The following is a 25,249-nucleotide window of genomic DNA, read 5'->3' as shown; positions in this document are numbered from 1 at the left end:
AAAATGAGCTCGATATTCTGTCTGTCGTAACGAATTGCCATATTTAAGCTCAGGTTGCGGAAAGTGCTTTTAGTTGTCAATACGTTCTACAGGGTTCATACGCTTGTGGTTAAAAAAAAAAAAAACTTCCTGACTTTTCCAGGTTGTTTTTCAGAAAATTCCAGGTTATTCATTACATTCAAAATTAAGTTTAAATAACAATGTTTTCAAAATAATTAAAATTGGTTAAAGTAACAATGCGTAAGAACTCTTTTTTCTCTTAAAATTGAAGTTCTTTTAACATTTTGTTCAAAGTTGTTTTCATTTGTTTAGTACTTGTTGAAAACAAAATACTTTCAACTTATTTTAACGTTTCTTCGATGCCACGTGTCACGCATATTAGCGTTTTGCTATAAATGTGCAGCAATCTTTAAGCATCCACTTTTGGTTTACAGTTCTTTTTGTTTTCCAATTAGTACATAACACAAAACATATTGAGCAAAATAGAAAGCTATTTTTCAGTATTAATATGATTAACTTGTTGCATCGATCGGCATCTCGTACAATGCATAATAACAAAAATCAACATCCGCCAATCATTAGCCGGTGCCAATAATCATCAGTTTTGTTTTCTTTCGTATTTTTAAGGATGCTTATAAATAAAATTAAAATTTTCTTTTTCCAGAAAATAATTAATTTTTAAAAGTTCATAATTTATTGCACATTTACTTTCAATAGTTTGCATTGAGACAGACATCCAATTCTGTTTTTGTAAATTTACGTCTACTTCCATCTTGTAAACAACCAAATAAGGCGACTAACTGAAAAATTTAAGATAAAAAGTAGATTTTTGAATTTGTAGCATAAAAGTAGTAATAAATAATTAATAATCCTTAAACAACTACAGTTAAGACAAGATAGTCAGTTTTTAGCACATAAGCGTCTAAATCAATTAGAATAAAAAAATAGTCTGAAGATAAAATTTTGCATTTTTCCAGGAATTAATTACGAATTATCAGGAAAAAAAGGGCACATTTTGCGTTGTTTTCAATAAGTTGCATTGCAATAAACATCCAAAGCCGTTTTCGGAAATTTAGGCACTTAAAAAGTTTACCAAATATGGCGGCTACATCAAAAATTAAGGAATAATTTTTTGAATTTGTAGCAACAATTTGAAAATAATAAATCTTCATGAAACTACAACTCAGTTTAATAGTTTAATAGTTTTTAGCACATTTGCGTCCAAGGCAATGAGGATTAAGTTTTAAGAACAAAATTTTGCAGTTGTAAGAAACATCCAATTCTGCTTTGTTTTTGGATACTTAGGCAACGTGTCTGCTTCAATCTTGTGAATGACCAAAAATGGCGACTACGTTTCACACGTAGCTTCAAGACATTCCGATCAAAAATTTTTCCCGAACGATCCTCCCATCCCCAGGCTTGTGCTTCCGAAGCAATAAATTGTCTCCTCCCCTGGTGAGTTCGTGCATAATAGGGAAGTTTTCGATTTTTCAATTTTATTTTTATATGATAGAGTAACATGTATGAACATCATAGGTGAAAAAATTTTTGCGATACGATAAGTAGTTTTTTTTTTAAATAAATTTTTAAAGTTCAAGCTCTTGTGACGTTAAATAGCATAGGAAGTGACGTCATGCCCTTTTCCGATAGGGGAGAAGCCGAAGGTCACGCATTCGACTTCGAAGACGAAACGTAAAAGGCTTATCTCCTCGCATTTAACTCCTCGCGTTTCTGGAACATTAAACCTCTCATCCTCTCGGAAATATTGGAATATCCTCATTGATGTTACATGAGGAAGATTATTTAGATTGTGCTTTAACGAATCCGGTCTCCATAGTGTGTTCAAACGGATTATTGAATTTCTAAAAAATAAAAATATTAGCGCGCTCAAAATGTTCCTAGCGAAAACAAGGGATCTTCGGCGGAAGGCTGCCCATTCGCGCCTGTTGACGTTTCAGAAACGCGTACTTTTGCGCGTGGATTTTTAAAAATTCATTAAAAATCAACCACGGTGTTTTAAAATTCGGCGATGGTGAATTTTTTAGTTTTGAGGGTCAATTAACAATATCCAATAGCCAAAATATGAACATTTAATAGGTTGTAACTTCCCTATTCCTGTTCAGCCGAGGAATTTATTGTGGATCTAAAATGGCGACTGTGGAAGTTTTTTTTTGGGTCACCACTTTTTTATTGCCAGCGTCATTTTCCCTTAAAATTTTTAGTTTTTTCAGGAAACATCGATAAAAACGAAGATTAGATCTCATAGTACAAAATTCCCTGGGTAAAAATTGGGAAAAAAAAATTTGGGGGCAAAATTTGAAAATTCCCTGACATTTTTAATTATGCCATTTTCCCTTGACTATTCCAGGTTTTCCCGGAGCATACGAACCCTGTTCTAGTATTTTAATGAGTTTGAGTTCATTAACTTTTGTGTAGCACTCATGCGAAGTCTTGACAAAACGCAGCAGAGAAACCTATTCCTGGATTTTAGAATGTCATAAATTCTGAAAAAAATGATTCAAAAGCTCGTACTTTGTAATTCTATTGTCAATATGCACGTTTTTAATGGGTTATAGTTACGCAGCTGAAATACTGATTTAAAAAAAATGGCATTCAAAGTAGCTATCAAAATCGTTCACATGAAAAATAGCCTATTTTTAATGCGCTGTAGCTCAAGTTTGTCACCTGGCATCTTCTTTTAGTTGGTACCATTAAAAAAAGGTTTTTTTTCGTATAAAAATAATTTTTCTTTCCGATGGTGTTCTTTCAGATAAGTAAGAAAAATGAATTTTAAATACTAATTGTGTTTCACGAGAAAATTTCGTTTTACAATGAACAAAGAATGGTGAATGCCATGGAAACCGGCCTCTAAGGATTTTGCAACTGTTATAAGTCAGAATAGTTTTTTAATTCTCTCTTAAAAAGTTATTTTGCAAATGAAATATGATAGAAAAAGAAAATTATCTTGTTCTGTCTGATGTATCAATCTGTTTCCAGAATAAGATATTTTTCTGTTTCTAGGGAAGGAGACATTTTTTTGAAATAACACTGATGAAATTTGACAAGATTACTCGCAACTTTCATCTGAGAGGATATTCGTCTGTCCTTTGTGACTGGGATTTCGAATAGTAAAACGAATGTTAAAGAGGTAAGTTAAGCAGAATGTTAGCCGCCATACTGGCGGCTTTTTGTGTCAAATTACCATCCTTACGCTAAAGGTTAAGGTTGCAGAAAATTTTATCCCACTAGAAGCCTGAAAATTTGGGAGCTTAAAGTCCGTTTGGCGTTTAATATATTCAAGTACTTTTGTGAATTTCAGCTCGTTAGGTTTTGTGTAGTATGACGTGTAAACTCATGAAAAAGTGCGATGGAGAACATTTTTGCTAAATTTTAGTCTCATAAAATCTGAACAAAAATAATTCAAACATTCATCCTACTTTAATTTTACAACTATAATTAGTCAGAAATAGTTTTTTTCTAAATTCTTCTAAGTTAGTTAGAAAATTAAATATGATAGAAACAGAAAAATATCTTGTTCTGGAAACAAACAGACAGAACAAGATGTTTTTCTGCTTCTCTCACAGCTTTTAAAATAGGCTATTTCTCACTTGAACAGTTTTGATAGCCAATTTGAATGAAAATGCCTTTTATAAAATAGATATTTAAGCTCTGCAACTCTAAACTATTAAAAACAAGTATATTTTTACAAAAGTAAGAGCCTTTGAGTTATTTTTGTTCAGATTTTATGACAACCTAAAATGCAGAAAAAATGTTGCCCATCACGCTTTTTCACGAATTTATATACATGCTACACAAAATTTAACAAAATCAAATTCACAAAAATACCTGAATATATTAAAGGCCAAACGTTTTTTAAGCTTCCAAAACTTCAGGCTTCTTGGCTTCTACTGTGATAAAGTTTTCTGAAACCTTAGCGTAAAGATCGCAGTTTGTCACAAAAAACTGATCTACCATTTGGGATCACATTTTTAAGCGATCCTAGATGCTAAGGATTTGGATCTCAGAAGCTGAAAATTTGCCTAGTTTCAAAGGCATCTTTACACCTCTATAAAATTTCATCCAAATCAGAGTTAGTCGACCTGGAACCAGTTGAAAAACTAGGTCAGTAGATGTGGAAAGACTCATATACTGTCGGCCCTGCTTAGTCGAATATCATCGGTTCCAAGAAATATTATTCGACTGAGTGGGGAAATTTTCCTTACCTTTCTAAATTGACAACATTTGATTGAAAACGTAATGAATAACTATACAAAGGAAATAACAATAAAAATGTTTTTGAAATAATTAGCTTATTTCATACAACAAGTAGTAGTAAACAACAAAATAGTTTAATAATTTGTATATAAATAAAAATTACGTATAAAAATACTTTAATAAAGTTGCTTTCAATTTCAGTTGGGAAATCTTTGTTTAGGCATCTTTTTTTAGTACAATATTTTTTGAAAAATTCCTTAAATGGTGGATTGCTTGATCTAGGTCTTTTGGGAATACTTTTCTCATTTTCTTCCCTCCTCGTCTGCCGCGATTTACATTTAATATTTATCAATTCATTATGATCTGAAATGTGTATATTTCTTTGTGTTTAATAATTATCGACTGCTCTAGGTATTTTTTGTAATGACAACGACAAAAGAAATGAGATAGATTAGAGGAAATGTTTTGATGGAATATGAATGTTTTTTCTTGTCCGTTGATGGTGAAAAATATTGTTTTATATTTTTACGTCAATAATTGTTTTTACTTAACTTATTTCTAATTTATTCAAAACTTTTCTCAACAAAAATATTTGCTACAGCTGATAAGTATATTTCGATTATCCAGGGAAATTATTCAATTAAGCGGGGACATTTAACATTGCGTCTATGGGGAAATATTCGGTTCCGGGAGGTTTCATTCGTATAAGCCGGGGATTCGTTTATCCGTTACCCGATTAAGTGGGGCTGACAGTATTTTCAAAAACATTGCTGTGGGGTCAAATAAACCACCTCGTAAACCTGCGGAAAGAATAGGAACAACAGAAATATAATTTTTGATGCAGCCCATAAATCCTCAACACAGGACCTCGTGAGAAATCCACTTTTCTTTGTATGATTGGAAAAGCTTCGTTCTGTCTTACTCAGCTGTTCCTGTGCACCCCATTTTATAGTACCATTCACATAATTGGAAATTGCGCTAAAAGGAAAAAATTAATTATTATGCATATAATACTACCATTAAACTTTTTTTTTTTTTTTTTGATATGCTGAAAAACTGATACATTGAGCAAAACATAGTTATTATAATGCTAACTTAAATGGACCCACACTTCGGAATAATTTGTTCAATTAAATGAGACATACGGTTCATTGCTAACCAAGGGTACCCACCAAGATGGGTCATGTGCAGATTGCAGCATTGAAATTTTTAGGGGAAAGGGGGAGGTTTGATGGGTATTATTTTATTTTTGGGAGGATTCTGTCTTAAGGGGGTCGAAAGGGCTCTAAAGTATTTAAGGTTGTGTGCTAGAGGAATGGCCACCCCCGTTACAAACAACACAGTAGTCTAATAATTAGTGGTTTGAAAAAATACTTTTTTTTTGTATCGAACTACAACTACAACTACTTTGTTACAAATGTAGTTAACTACAACTACAACTACTTTTTTCAAAATGTAGCAACAACAAACTACTTTTGAAATGTAGTCGCTACTTCGCTACTTTTCAAAAAATAAGTAAATAAAGAGCATACATACACATCAGGGTGCCCCACAAAAAACGTAAGTCGATTTCTGAAGTTGCATACTCTCTTATATTTTTTCTTTTATGTCAAAACAATTGTGCAAAAACATTTCATAATTTGAACAACGGCACCCAGTACCGACTTGCATCTGAAAGTGTAAACCAGCACTTGTATTTCTAGGCCAAGTAAAAAATAAAAATAACTTTTTTTAGAAACTCGAAATTTCTGTTGATAAAACGTTGCCCCCGTATACCCCACATGTACCAAAAAAACATGTATTCAGATTTAAAAACATTTAGATATTTGTGGCCAAATATACACATTTCGCCTAAATTTTATAATTTTCTTCAAAAAACTGATTTTTTAAAAAAAAAATTACATATCAATTTAAATAAAATATGAAGCAAAGTGCATTTGCAAGTGAATAATAAAAAATAATATATTTAAAATGAAAAAACAATAACTTAAGATTTAAAAAATCTACATTTTGAGTTCCATGCGGGAGACTTAAATATTGTAAGAGAGCAAAAATTCCTATTTAACGCTTGTTATCGACTCTATTGTTTATATTTTCTGTAATGCATGTGGGGTATAGAGAGGCAATGTTTTATCAACAGAAATTTCAAGATTCTAAAAAAAAGTTTTTTTTTGGGCCTAGCATTGCAAGTGCTGGTTCGCACTTCCAGATGGTTGCCGTTGTTCAAATTATATGAAACTTTTTTTTTTTACAATTGTTTTGATGTAAAAGGAAAAATGCAAGAGGGACTTGAGAAATAAAATCCCGATTATTTTGGGACGCCCTAATACACACACACAACGTAAGAGTGATTGAACGGAAATATGTTTAGATTGATAAGTTAGCTCATCTGAACATGGAATATTGCTAAGAATTATCTATTATTTCTTTTTAAAAATGTATGTTATTTATATAAAACTGTAATGCTCGTATTGATTTTAAGCCGGCCAGAGCAGTTCAATATCGCCCTCTTCTACAACATTTAAAGTATACCTTCTATATTTGGTAAATGCTGTAAAAGCACTTATTTTCGAGAGACTTTGATTTTCGTGTACCCGTTGTAATTACGAAAATTGGCCTCAAGAGATATTTTTGTTTTTCAAGTTTCAATCTGTACATACAAAATTAACAAAATTTTTAGTTTGCGAAATCATTGATGTCTTCATTTTCTCTTTATATTAAAAAAAAAGGGTAAGGTCAAAGAAATTGTGAAAGGAAATCTGTGATGGGTCCGCGTTCTGGAGACCCCATAACGCCTACAGCCTTGAAATTTTGTACAAAATTACTTCGAGGCCCAGTGGTTTGCACTTGGGGTTTTGTTTTTTAAATTTCGAATTATTTTTTTTTTTTGTAATTCACTTTTAAGGCTCAAATTTCGCGTAAATTGCATAATAACATCACTAATACAACATTAATAATATCGTTGGATAGGGTGGAATTTCCCGCTTTCTACGCAATTTGCTTCAATGCTCTAACTTAATTACGGCGGGAGTTATTTGCATTTTTAGATAGATTTTTTTAGCCTTAGCTGAAATTTAGACACTATTTCTTCTTTAAATCTATCAGCAAAAAGTGAAGGAATTGTGTCACAGTTTTCTTTTTCACGCCACCGGAAAGAGCGGCTTTTTTTACTACAGATCTAACTCGACTTATAGTCGGAAAACTAAGCTTCTTCCGTAAAAAAAGTTACAAGCCGTTTTAATCAAGTTCGAAAAATCTCAACTCGATTCAAATTATTATTTATTTGGCGTTGCCGTAGTTACGTCTTTGAGATTCGTTTGTCTCTTTTTTCTTATTCACAAATTTTAAGGGTTTTGATTTTAAAGCAAAATCTTAAGCTCAACTCCATTCAAGACCCGAGCTAAAGAGCAAAATATATTCCTGGAGACCACGAATATGAAAGCGACTTTTCAAACGCACAAAACTGCAGTTTTGCAATGCTCAGGAGCCCCTTAGCATTTACAGCTCTGCAAGTTGGTATAAGTTATTTTGAAACCCGGAGAAGAGGTGATTTTTGTTCTAAAGGGAACTCATAATGCGTTTTTAATTTGTTTCCTTTTAATTGACGATTTAAATCTTGGGAATCAAATAAGGTTGTGAAGCAATCTTGGGGGGGGGGGGGGGGGGGGGGGTCGGTAAACGTTAACGAGCAGAGGGCGGAGCCTCCTAGTCGTTAAAATAAATGCTTTTACAGTATTGGAACAACAATCTCTTTGAAATCTAAAACGTTCATCCACGAGACATTCTCGGCAGCCAGAAAAAACTTAGGAGTTACTAAATTGGGCGTTATCGTAAATTCATTACTCCTTCTTTTTCAGTCAAACTCTTCTCAGTACAAATATTGGCGAAATCACGAGACGCGGGAGCGTCCCGCCCCACCAAGGAAACCAAACGTCAGCAGCCAACAGAAGCAAATCCACCGCCAAAGACGAAATAAAATAAAAGCGACCAAGAACAAGATTACACGACAGAACAAGTTGGGGTTTTCACCCCTCTGTATCTCAGCCCCATGAAGACCCCTGGAGTTGATTTTTGGTACACTCAATCTCTAGTGGTCCCTGAAGTCGTAAACCCAAATACAATCCCCTGGACCATCAGGGGGAGGAGGTATTAAAGTTATAAAATCGCTGTTCAAAAAAGGTTTCGCTTTCTTTGACAGGGCTACAGCCCAGACGAAAAAAGGAATCAAGCTGAAATTTCGCACACACATTCCTTGTGCCCTACTGATGCGTCTTTTGTGCCATTTGACCCCCCTTCCCTTCCCTCCTCGTTTTTACCCCCCAAATTGTACCTTCCCGGGGTTCTATCACAGCCCCCGGGGGGCTATGGTGATGATTTTTTGTATACATATTCTTGGGGGGCCATTGAGTACATATACAAAAATTCAACCCCCAGGGACATCAAGGGCCGGAGTAATTGAAGTCTGAAAATCACTATTTTTCCTTAAATTCTTATGTACTTACTCTCAGCTCATAGGGTTTGTCTATTTCGGACTGCAATTGCAAGGTTAGAACAGATCTAACAGTTATTCCAAAGTTGTCTTAGGAAATGAAATTCAATCAAGACTAAGGGTGACTACCGAACTAACGAAGACTAAGGAAGACTACATGGGCTACCGAAAGTGATGATGATTTATTATCTATTGCTGGGTATAATTTGTTTAGACAAGATAGAGTAGGTAAAAGAGGTGGTGGGGTTTTATTTTATGTCAGAGACACTTTAATTTGCAATGAATTGGTAATTAATGATAAACCTAATGAGATTGATATGATTTGGCTGGAGTTGATTAGTAATAAGGGCAAAAAACTACGTTTGGGGAATATTTATAGGCCACCCAACTTAAGCCAGGGTCAAGACGAACAGATGTTTAGTATTATTAGTGACATTTCTAGCAAGGGGTCAGTCATCATAATGGGAGATTTTAATTTTCCAGGAATTGATTGGAATAATTTTTACCATAGTAATAGCAGAGAAGAGGATTTTTTGAAAGTAATTGGTGACTGTTTCTTAGATCAAATTGTAACTCCGGTACTCGACAGGACGCGATTTTAGATCTAGTTTTCTGCGACATGGAAGGCTCTGTTCAGGGGTTATGTGTAGGGGAACACATTGGAGATAGTGACCACAACAGTATTAGGTTTGGGATTAAATTTGATATGCACAAAGTAGAGAATTTTAGGTTTGCGCCCAATTTCACAAATACTGACTTTGTGGCACTACGGCAGAGTTTGAAAGCAGTTTTTTCTTCTGGATTGGACAATAGCGATGTGAATCTTCAGTGGGCAGAGTTTAAGGAAAATCCAGCGAATACGGTTAGGGATCGCGTTCCTTTTAGGAGAAAGGGTGTCAACACTAAAATTTGGCCAATGTGGTTCTCCAGGGAAACTAAAGACGCTCTAAATTACAAGCAAACTGCTTTTCATAGGTTTAGAGAAACAGGTCACAGTGCAGATAGGCTCCAATATTGTAAGGCAAGGGGTAAATTTAAGTATTTGGTACGGATTCAGAAAAGAGAGTTGGAGCAAAGACTGGCAGATAACATAAACAGGAATCCCAAGAGGTTTTTTGCATACGCTAATTCGGGGAAAGTTCGAAATAGTCATATTGGGCCACTGGTTGATGAACACGGAATTTTAATTCAGGACGATAGTGATATTGCTAATGTTCTTAATAACTTTTTTTCGAGTGTTTTTAACGATAACTGTATCTCAACAGTTGACACCAACAAGACACAAGCTATAGTACAGCTTGAGGACTTTGTATTTTCCAGGGATGACGTTTTACTTCATTTGAAAAAAAATAAAGAGACTAAGGCTCCGGGGCCAGATAATATTTATCCGAAAATTTTAGTTGAATGTGCAGAGGAATTAGCAGATGTAATCGCAAACATTTTCAATGCTTCTTATAATTCGGGGACAGTGCCAGAGGACTGGAAGCTGGCTAACATTACACCGCTCTTCAAGAAAGGGTCTAAAGGGAGTGCGGGAAATTATAGACCTGTGAGTCTAACTTCGGTGGTTTGCAAAATTTTTGAAACATTGATGAAAATTAAGATAGTAAATTTTCTAGAGACTAATAATCTATTGACTAGTTTTCAGTACGGTTTTAGGAAAGGTAAATCTTGTGCAACTAATTTATTACATTTCTATGACAAAGTTACCATGGCTTTGGACAATAAGAAGCCTGTAGATGTTGTTTACATTGATTTTCAAAAAGCTTTCGATAAGGTACCGCATGTTGCTCTACTTAGCAAATTAGCTGATATAGGAATAGGAGGGAAAACTTTCATTTGGGTAAAAAATTGGCTGACCGGAAGGAAACAAAGAGTAGTTGTAAGGGGAAATTATTCTAATTGGAGTGAGGTCTTAAGCAGGGTTCCTCAAGGATCAGTGTTAGGGCCTGTTTTGTTCATTGTCTTTATCAACGATATTCACAAAAATATTTCTGGGAACATGAATTGTTTTGCTGATGATGTCAAAGTTATGGGGACGGTAGAAAATGAAGAACAAGCAAATCAGCTGCAAGAGGATCTAGATCATATTACGGAGTGGGCTGATAAATGGGGTATGGCTGTTAATGTTGGGAAATGTCAAGTGCTACATTTAGGGCATGGAAATAAGTGTACAAGTTATTATTTGCAAGGTTCAGTCATTAGTCAGGCAGACAAAGTTACTGATCTGGGGGTCCTAATAAGTCAGGATTTAAAGTTTAGCCAACAGTGCAGCATTGCTAGCAACAAAGCCAATAAGATGCTTGGGTTTATCAATAGATCTATTTCAAATAAATCTAAAGAAGTTCTTCTGCCCTTATATAGAAGTTTGGTAAGACCCCATTTGGATTATGCTGCTCAGTTTTGGTCTCCTTATCTTAAGAAAGACATTAATGTATTGGAAAGGGTTCAAAGGTGGGCTACAAGGCTAATAAGTGGACTTTCCCACTTAGATTATGATTCCAGGCTTAGAAGGCTAAAAATGTACAGTCTTGAGCAAAGAAGAGACCGAGGGGACATGATTCAGCTGTTTAAATTTATTAAAACGAAAGATGTTACGGGGCTAAAGTTTAGCACTGAAAACAGGACAAGGGGTCATTGTTTTAAGCTATTTAAATCTCAGGCTAACATGGATATTAGGAAAAATTATTATTTTAGCAGGGTAGTGGAACCTTGGAACAGCTTACCGGAAGAGGTGGTAATGAGCAAAGGAGTAGACAGTTTTAAGAGGGCCATTGATCTTCACTAGGGATTGTAAATTGACTAGGACCAGTCTAGCTGGGCCCAGAGCCTGTTGCTGGTCGTCACGTTTGTATTTGTATTTGTATTTGTAAAACATATCCAACAGTTGCAACTAGACTTTAAATCGCGGATATCACAAATTTGCCACAGCGACTGCGCATGCGTGCAGACTTAGCTCATTGGGCCTTCTGTTTTTAGATTCTATGTTGTTTGTTTATACTTAAACAAATTAATGAATGAGATTAGAATGCTGTCCTCCCCCCCGCCCAAGTTTTGCCAATACGAAATTTCCTTCCCCCTGTTTTTCAGTTTTGATATATTTATGGAGGGAAGAAATTTTAAATGTTGGCGCGAAACTGGGGTTAAACCATTACAATATTTTACGTGACAAATTATATGAAACTGTACGTATATGAATACGGCACATATAACTTTTTAATTGAAAGCAAAAAATAGCACTTTTTTATTGGTTTGCTTATTTTCTAAATTAATGGATTTTTCACAAACAACACATAATGAATTGAAAATATATGAAATACGTGTGTGGATATCCGTGCTTTGCAGTAATTTGTTAGCTGAAAATTTTTTTTAAATTAGTTTAAGCAAGACTTTTAATGAGCTTAGTCTGCGCACAACATGCGCATTCGCTATGGCAAATTTGGGATATCCGGGATTTGACATCGAGTAAATTTGTATAGATCTTCTGACACATTCAAATTTAAAATATTTAATGGCTTAGTTTTTTTTTGCTTGGTGATAACATGCGTTATTTCGTTTTTTAAATGAACTTTTAAACAAAACTAGGTATTAAACAAGACAAAGACTTCTATCAAGAAAAAGATAAATCACCAAACAATTAAAATTATCCCATAAAACGTAAAATAATCCACGATTTAAGAAAAAATGCAACTAAACAAAAAGTGAAAAGCTAGATTAAAATAGCCCTCAAGCTGTAAAACATTTAAAGAAACCTTCATGAAAATGTTGAATAATCTGTCAAATAAAGAAACTGTAATAGAATTTATTGCGAAGTTGTAAAGTACTCGAAAACAATATAATTTAAAATATAGTATTTTGTAATCCAAGAAGTTTTCTTTGCAACAGAGAGGATACAAGGATTGCAATAAAATTTAAACCGCCCAATTCTCGCAAAATGAACATAGAATCTTAATAGTAAGAAAATAACTTTACGTAAAATTAGGCTAGCCATTCTTGTTCCTTAAAATCACAAAACAGCATTGTTTCAATTGAAAATTTTCTGACTTGAAGTTCTCAATTCTAAAAATACAGACAAAGTAATAATATCAATGCAAAAAGATGTGATATCTCATCAAAAACAACCCTGTTGTAAAAATTTCCCCGCCAAGAAAACCTTTAACTTTTCCGCACAAAAAAGAAAACCTGCATCCTAAACCCAAAAACCCTCAGCCATAAAAAGTTATGATATCTAGTTTGCCTGCCAAGTATCTGCCAAACTATCATCCTCCCTCTTCTCCTTTTTCATCACAGCTACTTCCATTAAAACCTCCTCTCACCTTCAACTCAGAAATATGGATAGATCTTTTAAATTGTTTATCTTATTTGGCGGGAAACTTTTCAAAGTGAAGTGAGCAAAAAGCTTCGCGCCAAACAAGATAAACAATTTAAAAGATCTATCCATATTTCTGAGTTGAAGGTGAGAGGAGGTTTTAATGGAAGTAGCTGTGATGAAAAAGGAGAAGAGGGAGGATGATAGTTTGGCAGATACTTGGCAGGCAAACTAGATATCATAACTTTTTATGGCTGAGGGTTTTTGGGTTTAGGATGCAGATTTTCTTTTTTGTGCGGAAAAGTTAAAGGTTTTCTTGGCGGGAAAATTTTTACAACAGGGTTGTTTTTGTTGAGATATGAAAATTACGATGGCAAACAAACTAATGGTGTCCAACAGATAGAATGTTTGGCGTCAAAATGATATTCTTGAGGTGAGCTTGTGTTTTTATGAGTCTTATTTCTTTTTGCATCCGTTGATGTACTTGTGTAAAATTCGCTTGAACCTTGATTTTTTTTTAAAAAGTTTATTTAAAAGTAGTTTCCATAACTCGCTACAAACTACTTTCTTTTTTGTATCGAATTACTCGCTACACTACTTTTTTAAAAAGTAGTGCGCTACTCTACAAACTACTAAAAAATGTAGCTACTACAGTAGCGTCGCTACTTGTAGCGAGCTACTTCCAACCACTGGTTTGGTTCATAATTTTGCACTAACTTTAAATTACATTTAAAGGGATCATTGATGCTATTTAGATAATTTATTTAACCTATAAATAAATTTACAATTATTATTTCTTCCCTACTATCTGTTTTGAAGTAGTGTACATCTCTCCTCTCCCCCCCCCTCCAGTAACTTATCAAAGGTTAGTTTAATCATCACAAAACTAAAAGTGAACTTAAACTTAATTTGATCCAACAAATGAATTTTCAAATGCAGTGCAGAACCCTTACAGAAGTGTTCATAAATAGCAAAAATACAGTTTTTATTGAACAAAGTGTTCTGTGTATGAATTTACAAAAGTAAATATCAAAATAAAGGGATTCTAATTTTTAACCTTAGAGTAGAAAATGTGGACTCAAAGTCATTCTTTCTCTAATTTTACTGAAGGAAAGCTAAAATTACATAAAAATCTTAACATATTTTAAAACCAATACAAAATTGTATGCATGGGCTTTTGCATATGCTCATAACCTTTTTAATGCAAAAGGTTGTGAGCATATGGATATAACTCCTGACAAAGATATCAATGAAGCTCAAACTTTTGGCTTTTGTCAGGCTTAACTTTCAAAAATCACCTCATTTTGCACTGAAAACGAGGCTTTTTGTAACTTTGAAACAAATGTCCACAATCTCTTGGAAGTTTGTGCGTATTTAAAGCTGTTGTTTACTCTTTTATGTCTCAGCACACTGGTATTTATTTTTTTCCTCATCTTTAACATGTTCAACAACTCTACTTCAATTCGTTTTTGTTAGGTAAACAAAAATATCATCTTAAGCTTATAATTGCTTAAAAATAAACTCCACACAAGAAGTAAGTAAAAAAATATTTAATATTTTCTGTTAAAAATTATTTACATTAATCAGATGTGAATTTCTTCACTAAGGAACAAACTTTTTCAGCTAAAGCGATAGCATCCTCCTATAAAAGAAATGTAAATTTTATAACAAGGCTTGAAAATAATAAAGTACAAGATAAAAAAAAGGTTTAAATTAGAATAGTGTAAAATTTTGTGACAACATTTTGGCAATTGAAATTTACACAAAACACAATATATTTTTTGGATTTTTCAGTGCATTGGCCTACTAAACCATTGAATGTTTCTTTGTAGATCTGGTACTTGTTACTGAAAGATTTCCAATGTCGATGAGATACATTTCAAAGCAGCTTTGTCTTTGGATTTAGCATTTTTTAGTTTTTCTTGCTTTCAAGGTTTTTCTTTGTTACATGCTTTTTCTTTTATTAGTTTATCTCCAAGACTGTTGGCCCTGCTTAATCGAATATCGTCGGTTCCAAGAAATATTATTAGTTTATAAGTGGGGAAATGTTCTTTATCTTTCTAAATCATTACATAATTTTTTGAAAAAGTTCTGTGATTGTGGATTTTTTGTTCAGTGTCTTTTGGGAACACTTTTATAATTTTTTTATTTCCCTTCTCATCTGCCGTGTTTTGCGTTTAATATTTATCAATTTAGTATTGTCAAAAATGTGTATATTTCTTCCTGTCACTTAACTTAATTATTGATTGCATTATTTATTGTTTTATCTTGTAATGGCTATATATATATATATATGTATATATATATATATTATATATATATACATATATATATATATATATATATATATACATATATATATATACATATATATATATATACATATATATATATATATATACATATATATATATATATGTATATACATATATATATATATATGTATATACATATATATATATATATGTATATACATATATATATATATATGTATATACATATATATATATATATGTATATATATATATATATGTATATACATATATATATATATACATATATATATATATATATACATATATATATATATATATATATATATATATATATATATACATACATACATACATACATACATACATACATACATATATATATATATATATATATATATATATATTAAAAAAAAAATAAAACGAATAAAAAAATGTTTTGATGGAAAAATTGAATTTTTTTTTCTTGCCCGTTGATTACGAAAAATATTGTTTTACATGTTTATGTCAACAATTGTTCTTACTTATTTCTAATTTATTAAAAAAATTTCTCAACAAAAATATTTGAAAGTTGATCAATATTATTCGATTAAGGGGGGATCCTGAACACTGCATCTATATGGAAAAATTTGGTTCCGGGAGGTTTTATTCGTATAAGGAGGAGGGGGGGGGGGATTCGTTTATTTTTTACCTGATTACGTGGGGGCTGACAGTCTCTCCCTCTATATATATATATAAATAATGTTAAATCAATAAATAGATGTTTCATGTATATTTACTTCACTAGCATAATAAAGAAAAAAAGTTGCAGTTCCTTAAATAAAGATGAATTATATTCAAAAGTAAAAATTAGGAACATTAATAACTAAAATTGATTTTTTTCAGAAATAAAATGAGCCATTATGCAGAGGAAAACACTTCTTTTGGACTTCTCTTCTATTATCCTTTTTTTTTCTGCTACAAAAATTAAGAGGAATTTCCATCCAGAAGAATAAAACTATAAATGATTAATTCAGAATTATTAAAGCACAAACTTGCAGAAATATTGCATACATGAGCTTTGAGGATGTAAGGAATACCTTTCTTCAATATGAAAATGTTATGAATTTTCGGATGCATAGCAGAAATCAAATAGGAGACTTAAAAGTCCAAAATTCATGCATGCATAATTTTTGCACCTTAAAAATGATGATTGCTTTTTCTTTTCTTTCTTTCTTTCTTTTTTTTTTTTTTTTTTGGCCACAATGCTGAGTGCTTTGCATCTTAGTTCAAACCATACTTAATTTTTTGGTTAAACAATTTTTTGGCAAGTTTTGAACAGTTAAAAAAAGCATTAACATTCATATTGGTATCGAATCAGTTTAAAATTTTTATGCAGAGTTATTAGATTGAAAATATTTCTTTCAATCATGTTAATGTATTTTGATCAGTTTAGTGGCAGTACAAGTAGCTTTTAAAGGACTTTTTTCTAATCTGGTCATTTAAGAAAAATGTTTAACAGTAGCCCTTATAAATGATAAAATAAGTAGCTTTTCATCTACAATATTTAATGTTACTAAACATAAATTTTACATTATACCTTTTTTTGAAATAATACAAAAATAAATAAAATAAAGTCATGAACAAAAGACAAAAAACGTACAAGCGAACACCTATGAACTTTCAAAGCATTACTACACACAAGATTTTATTCATGACCTAAATAATTAATCATGTGTAAATCTTCCCCACTAATATTTATTCATGATATGCATCATTTGCTAGAAATTTGATTCTTAAAATTGCATGCCTAACAAAATAACAGCAGAAATTTGATAAGGGTGCTTTGCCTGATTTATCATTTAAACTCATAAAAAGAAATAATGACATAACCTAAATTAAAATCCTGCAGAACAAACAAAACAAAATCAAAGTTAGCACATCAGAAAGAGGTTATTTCTGCTTACAATTTTTCATTACAGTTTTATTTTGCACTTCACATCCTTTGTGAAATTATTATAATCAATAAGTACAAAATTGGACAAATATAAAATTACCTGAGTTTCCGCTTCAGCATAAACTCTAACAATATCTTCAGTACCAGATGGCCTAAAAGATAAAGACAAAACAAATTTAAAATTAGGAAGAAAAAAAGATACAAAAAAATTAAAATAAAAAATAGAATAATGCAAATTCCTTTATCTTAGAGAAAAGGACTTCATTTCCTCTGTATGGAAAAAATACATCAACAAATTTAAGTACATTTTTTCCTAAAAAAGACCTTTCCTTATCTTTCTTCAAGTTCACTTCTTTTGGTGAGATGAAGGTAAAATTTAAATTTAAACAGAAGTGATATGGCGACCAGGTTGCAACATTTCGCCATATCTGGCACCAAAACGAGATGACAGTCGAGTTGGCGACATTTGGCAAGTTTTCGATAGAGCCTCATGTTAAGATATTAGGGTGGTGTCTAACAATATTCTCCGTAAAACTCATTCATTTATCCTTTCACAACAGATTATTATTTAATATAGACATTAAAAATCTCCCTCTCCTATGCTAAATCTCTTTTATGTCATATTTATGCCTCTTTTGCACATTCATTTAGCTATTGTCACTATAGCAGATTTAAGATGCCAACAAACATGGTTTAAAAATTCATTTTCTGTTCTCTGGGATAACATCCCTCTTGCTCATTAGAGCTTTGGAACACGAAATTGTTAAACATGACATGAATGAATATCTGTAACTTACCTAACAAAAGCTCTAGCTTTTGAATATTGACCTACAGCAGAATCAATACTTGCTTGTAAGCCAGCAGGTTTCACGCACGTTCTTTCTGCATTTGTAGTAACAATAGCTTGACGATCAGGCACCTGAAATCAAAATAGTTGATAGTAGTCTCACCAACCAGACAGTTCTTTAGAATTTTGACGAAAAACTTTTTCTTTTATCTAGGTTTTGTTTTTACCAGCCAACAAGCTTATGTTTCCTGTGTTTCAAGTTATTATATATAATTTGAACTGCTTTGATATTTAAAAAACAAAACCACAAGACTATGTCTACAGTGCATAGAAATAAATAGAAAATAATTTATATTCTGAAGGAAAAATAAGTCAAGGGATTACCGGCTATTGATGTTCGCAGCTTTTGTGCAAAAATCCAAAAATTACTTTCAGTTTCTGAGTGAGCTCTTACTCGTTTTTAATAATGTATGAAATATATTTTTATCACAGTATAAAACAATTGTAATAAACATTAATGTCTTAACTTCATACATTAATCAAGTTACCTATAGTTTGGAAAAAAAGGACACTATTTTTATTCTTGGGTAGAATTATCAACAAAGATGAGGTGGCATAACATAATGGGCTCAACATAAATTTGTTACAATTAAAAGATAACAGAACGTATACCAGACAAATAAATTGGATTAATGTTATTGTAGTCTGCTTAATGTAGAAAAAATACTTTATACAAATAATTCTGAAAATAGCAGTATGTCATTCAATGGAAAACACGCATTTTCGTGGCTGAATGAGATAGCTATATTTCATTAAAACTATAAGTAAGGGTATATAACAAAAAAATCTTGCAAGCAAAAATCACATGCATGAATGGTCAGAGATCTTGTTCTTCTTCCTTTTTTAAAGCAAGACTTTTCTCTTTAATAACAATACAGTAAACTCGCGATTATCTGCGGAATACAGTGGCATGGTAACCGCGGATAATCCGAATAATAGGTGAAAAAGGATACAACTGTATACAATAGCTAAAAAATATGAATAACACTTACACGTACATTTAAACTATAGCTAAAAACATTACTACCTTGCATCTACTTACATTGAATGTAAAAAATATACATATGTAAAAGCTAAAAACGCACAATAACAAGTTTAAAAAACATTTAATGATAGTTAAAAAAAAATCAATAAATAAAAAAAAGTTATGAAAAGACCTGCAAATAATTCGAACCATGGATAATCTAATTGCTGATATTTGGAAGTTTACTGTATTTGTCATGGCGTAGGACATGAAATGTTTTTTCGGAAGAATTGATAACTGTCAACTATCATAAAATAATTCAGAATTTTTTTAATTCCAAAACCTATTTTAATTGTTATAAACTCTCACATAATTATGAGAACTAAAGCTAAAGAATTTGTAAATTCATACCTAAAATCTCAAAATAGGCATAGGAGAAAAGTTAAATTACGTCTTCAAAATAGATTATATCGCACCTCGGCAACAAAATTAACTCAAAATTTTTGAAAAAGGTACTAACTATTAGTTTGAAATCTAAACTTAATGCTCTTTCTTCCGACACAATTAGCTTACACAACTGGTGCAAGGTGGCGTGAAAACGGTATAATCAACAATGATGTATCATTAAAATTTTACAATTTTAGAAATTTTATTTTCAAACTTTATACTTGCATTATTAATTTAGACAACAAAAACTATTTAGTAGACATCACATCATATGATTAAAGTGAAAAACCAATGTAAACAAAGCACAGATTCTGAAGAAAATACAGATTATAGCTATTTCAAGGCTACAATAGAGCCTCGTCATCAGTGCAAAAAGCTTGCCAACACAACCAGGAAGTCGCGAGAGAACTAATTTCATTTAGTTCTCTCATGACTTTCTGAAATGTGTGCTTTATTTACATTGGGTTTTCCCTTTAATCACATCATTTTTTTTTGCATACATTGTAATATTTGAGGCTAAATCACTTAAATCTACTGTTACATAAAATCTTGATTTTCTCCAATGTTTTATTTTTAGTTGAGTAACTTTCTTTGTCAGACAGCAATATTTAAAATACATCTGAGAAAGAGAACAAATTTAATAAATAAAAGACAACGAACAAATACGAACTTTGACTTTCATCTGCTTGTTAGGATAATCAGTATACATGGCATTCCAATCATCAACACTCCAATCAAGTTCAGAAAGTATAACTTCAACAAGGAGCAGATCAGATATAGCGTCTCCAACAGTCTATAACGGAACAAATGGATAAATCTTTTTTTTTATAAATCCTACAAAAGATTGAGACTTACATTTCTAAAACCGTTCTACATTTCACACAATAATTTTGAAATCTTTCTATTCTTTCAAATTCTCAAGAGAAAGAAATTAAATTTTAAAAAGGAGTTTATTAAGCTATAGGGCAACAGATCGAAATTAGCTTCACATTTCAAGAGATTATAAGTAAAGTTAAATGAGATCGCTTGATAGTTTAATAAAAAGTAAAAACTTTTGATGACTGATGATCTGGATAGAACTTTAGCTAAATATTTTAGCAAAAATTCAATAAAGAAACAAAAATTCCTTCCAGAACCAACTAAGTATGCTTTTTCACTATCACAAATCAACAATAACTACATGCTATTATTCATTACAAGTGTATTTTCCATTATTTCATTTTTTTTTTAAATGCTGAAAATAATTATTGCACAATAAAACATCACTCTCAACAAAAAAGGGCACAACCATATAGGGTGAAAACAATATTGAATCCATTTACTAAACTTGTTAGGCATAATATTTTTGTAATACTAACTGTCAAGATTCTTTAACAAGAGATTTTAAATAGGAAAAAAAAAAAAAAAAAAAAAAAAAACACACACACACACACAAAGGCACATTAAATTCCAACTTTGAAATCTTTTACTTATAGAGTTCTGCATAGATCAATCAAGATAATTATTTCACCAAAAATCTTGGATTACATGCAGATTTTTGGAATTGAAATCTGCTTCTCAGTTACAGAAATCTGCATTCAATTTTCACATGTAGTGCGTTTAGCCCAATGTATTCCTGAATGCTAGTTTTTTCGGAACTGGACATCCTACATTTAGTTTTAGTATATTTTTTGGGACTTTTGACCATTGGATGAAGCTCCCACTGCTGAGGAGTTCTGGATTCATCTTTGCCATTTATCTGTTTCGTAACCTTGTCTGCTTGTTGTTTTTTGATGTTTATATTTACCTGACTTATTTTTTTTGGCTGCTTTGCACACCTTTGGGCTTGTGGTTTATTCTATCTAATGTTTCCTCTATAATATGTTTTCAATGTATATCTATATACATATATTGCAAGTGTTCCAAAAATTTCCAAATTATCAGATAAAAACTGGAAAAAAAAGAAAGAAAAAAAAAAAAAAACGAAAAAGAAAGGTTTTTGGGAGGTCACAGTGACCTATCTCCCATGACAAACAAGTAATAACCCAAATATTCAATACGAATATAATATTTCTTACTTCATTGATCAGATTGATTGTTTGCAAGAGCTTCTCTGCCATTTGTTTCTGAATTTCATTTCCTCTACAAAATAACAATAAGCATTCTTTAAAAAGAGATTTAAAAAAATGAATTATTAAAGTTGATACAGCAAAGAAGTTTTATGATTAAATAGTAAAAGGCAATAATTTTATTAAAAAAAACTACACCTTGTAAAAATTATTTAAACATGCAAATTTGTTAACATGTAAGGTAAACTAAAATGTCTAACGCATTTTAGATCACCTGTATGTGCCAAACATTTTGAAATCAGAAAGAATTTTCTTTCTAAAGGGGAAAAAAGGTTTATATAAAAACATTGATATAAAGTTTTTTTAAAAGATAGTTTTAATTGAAGATGCACCAAGTTTAAAAGTAAGTTTCAGCAGATTAAATTCACCAACAAAATTGTCTGAAAAACAAATGAATTATTTTGTGTCAATTTTATTACACATCATTACTTCTTAAAAACGTTTGAAAAATATGAATTAAAACTTGTTATCAAACAAACTTGATAAACATAATAAAGTCTATATTCTCCCCCCCACCAAAATTTGCAGACCCAGATACTTGTTCATGCTCCAAAATATCCTAGAAAATATTACATTTGCTCTTAAAGTAGGGTTGGCCGGGGGGAAGTGTGTCACTGGGGTAAGTGGGTCACCCCCCTAAAAAATATGTACAAAGTTTTCAATCTTTTTTGCACAGATCATATAATAAATTTCATCACAGTGATTGATTTAGCACATATTTGGAATTTTTTTTAAAGTCATTTATAGCACTTAGTCAAGGAAAAAAAAAGGAATTCTGAAGTTTTTTTTTTGCGAGTTCAAGCAACATTTTTCAAAGAAGTGTTTCCAGGTTAGTTTATATTATTATTTTTTTAGAATTAGTTTTTCATTTATAGTTTAACTTAAAGTTCATACAGCAACAAGAATTTTTGCATAAAATATTATTAATAAGTGTTTAAGAAGAGGTTTCCCACTGGCCCCGTACACTTTTGCTATATGGGGTAAGTGGGTCCCCCTATAATGATGGGGATTTAAAAATCAAAAGCAACTCTGTTTAAACATTTGCATTGGTAAAATACAAGACAACTATGATGACTTAGTAGGAATTTATAGTTCAGCTACAAAAACTGCTAAAGCTGGCGATTATGTATATGTGAAACATACATGAAAGAAAATAATTTTGATTTAAGTAGGTCTAATGTTGGAAGTTGATGATACAAATTAAAATATACTGTTGAATTTGCAAGAATGAATAGAAATAGTGACTTTTTATTGGCATAGTGCAGCAGATGATGTTGGAATAATTACTGAGGATGAAGCAATAATGGTTATTCCTTAGCGAATTTTACATAGACGCAGTCATTTAGTGTTTGCAATTTCTTTTTCAACTTATAGTTTTGGCCAATTAACTCAAATTGATCTTAATCAACTGTATTATGTTCATTAAACACACCTTTATATGTAAAAGTAAAATATATAGGTATAGGTTTTTGATAAATTTCAAAAATAACATTGGTTTGATTTTTGTTTTAAAATTTTCTGTGATACAGGTTTTTAAAGACAGTAAATATCTCATAAATGGATACATTTACAAAAAAATAATTCACACAATAAAAATTTACATACTTTATCATGTAAGACCCCTTACTCCTTTTTTAGATATGCTTTATTGAAATTTAAATAAAAGGGGGGGGGGGTGACCCATTTATCCCTTACTATGGGATAAGTGGGACACCCATCCGATTTTTTAATAAGTATAATCATTAAGAATATTTAAAGCATTGTTTTAGAAAATAATGATTAACTTTTGTTTATTAATAATGTCTAAGATAAAATAAGACTATAAGTTTAATTTTTTTTGTTTCAAAACTTTTGTATAAGGTTTCAAAAATGAACTATTCTGAAAAGGGGTCCCACTTACCCCAACCAACCCTAGTATGTTTTTTAAATTGTGAATAGTGAAATTGGGTTATGGATACATTTTATAGACAAACCACATTTAAGTAAAAAACTGTCTAACACAAACAACACAATTTTGAGTTGTAGAAGCGTTTTAAAGAATCATAAAAGATTTTTTAAAATTACAATTTTTTTTTAAGATAAAGGTTCAGAACAAATAGGAAATGAATATTTTTTAAAATAAATCTTTTTGCAGTAACTGCATTATTGGTGTTTTTATCAAAAGATTCCTTGCCATGAGTTAGCATCTTTGAGTAGAGATAAAATGGAGGGAGTGAAGACTTTCATTCATGAAACCTCAAGTCACGTGAGATTTTTAAGCAAAGCATTAGAGAAATCAGGTTTCTTTTGCTTGTTTCACGCAAAACGTGCCAACCATTCGTCATTGCTGAGTCATGTAACTTGAGGTCTTTGGGTCAGCTTTTGCTAAGTCAATGATTGGACTCGCTCCCTCCAATTCAATTCCTGCTCTAGTTTAGCATAGAGATACATCTTACGGTATGAGATCATCTTTTTATGTGAGGGCTGTTCATTTTGCAGTCCTGGCACAATACAAAATATCAAACACCTTAACTCTACAAATCCAGCTCCTTAATCCCCATTTGGCTTACCAACATTTGTATTTTGTTAAAATACAAAATCTATGTTTCAAAAAAGTAAAGCAAGTTCATTTTCAATTTTCATTTTCAAACTGCTTCTCCCATGATTGCACATTGCTGATATCTATTAGAATATTCCCATAAACAATTTTCAAGAAATTATTGATTTTCACAAGTGCACATTCTTTTGCGAGAAGTATAAAAATGACTTTATTTTAGCATTAGATCCAAGGTTCTAACCAGCAAATTTGAAGAAAAAGAGCATATCATACTTATACAGTATTATGCATAGATAGTCCAGTAGCTGAGAAAGTAAAAACTACAAAGACGGAGGCATTACTTTTTGATTCATCCTTCAGAAGTGATCATGGAGATGTGGTCAAAATATGTTTACTTATAACTTGTTGAAAGTAAGGCACTACAACTTTTACTATTAAAAATTAAAATAACATAATTTGAAACACTAACGAAGTATGAGCAATGTAAATCTCACTCGACACAAGACAAACTAAGGTTTATACTAATGAAATGAACTTACTTAGATGCAATTTGTTTAATTTCCTCTTTTGCACGCTGGCTAAATATTACCTGTAACAGAGAAAAATACAGTAAATATTGTTTTATTTAAATCAATTACTGTTAGTACAAGGAAATAAAGTTAACATTTAAACTCATTAACTGGTGATTCGAAGTTAGAAGCTTATGCGACAAGAACTGTAGTACAAATAAAGTAGACACCTGTTTATTGAATCAATGGTTAATTAAATGAACCACTTTAATGACTCAGATTGTCAAAAACTGAACAAAATCCAGCTTTATTGAACTAGTCGCTTTATTGAACCAACCGCTTTATGGACTCAAAACTGACAAGAACAAACGTGATTCATATAAGCGGCGGCCACTGTAGTGCTAGGAAGAATTCTTAAACATTGTCTTCTAGTTCTGAGCAATGCATCACCAAAAAACCAGTGTGTGCATCTCACATTGTTAAGTTGGTATGGAATTTTTCTCTAAACCAATGCATCGGTACTGCGAAGATGTACGGACACCGGTCCTGGGCTGCCGTCTTAATCTCTAATTTTTTCACACTATTATTAATTAGCAGTGTGTCAATCCCATCTGAC

The 25,249-nt window shown here is 31.6% G+C and overlaps 1 protein-coding gene across 1 annotated transcript; it reads right to left on the bottom strand.

Annotated features, from left to right (window-relative positions):
* Positions 1-14,547: 14,547 nt before the first annotated feature.
* Positions 14,548-24,708, bottom strand: LOC129229236 (uncharacterized). Its single transcript, XM_054863501.1, has 6 exons — positions 24,664-24,708; positions 21,538-21,601; positions 20,151-20,273; positions 18,020-18,141; positions 17,323-17,374; positions 14,548-14,655 (listed from the first exon to the last, which is right to left on the bottom strand). Exons 2-6 carry the CDS (start codon positions 21,577-21,579, stop codon positions 14,593-14,595), a joined length of 402 nt encoding a protein of 133 aa, XP_054719476.1. The 5' UTR covers positions 21,580-21,601; positions 24,664-24,708; the 3' UTR covers positions 14,548-14,592.
* Positions 24,709-25,249: the final 541 nt, after the last annotated feature.

Source organism: Uloborus diversus, chromosome 9 (genome assembly GCF_026930045.1).
Source record: "Uloborus diversus isolate 005 chromosome 9, Udiv.v.3.1, whole genome shotgun sequence".
Taxonomy (NCBI): Eukaryota; Metazoa; Arthropoda; class Arachnida; order Araneae; family Uloboridae; genus Uloborus; species Uloborus diversus.
This window is presented reverse-complemented; position numbering and strand designations above follow the sequence as displayed.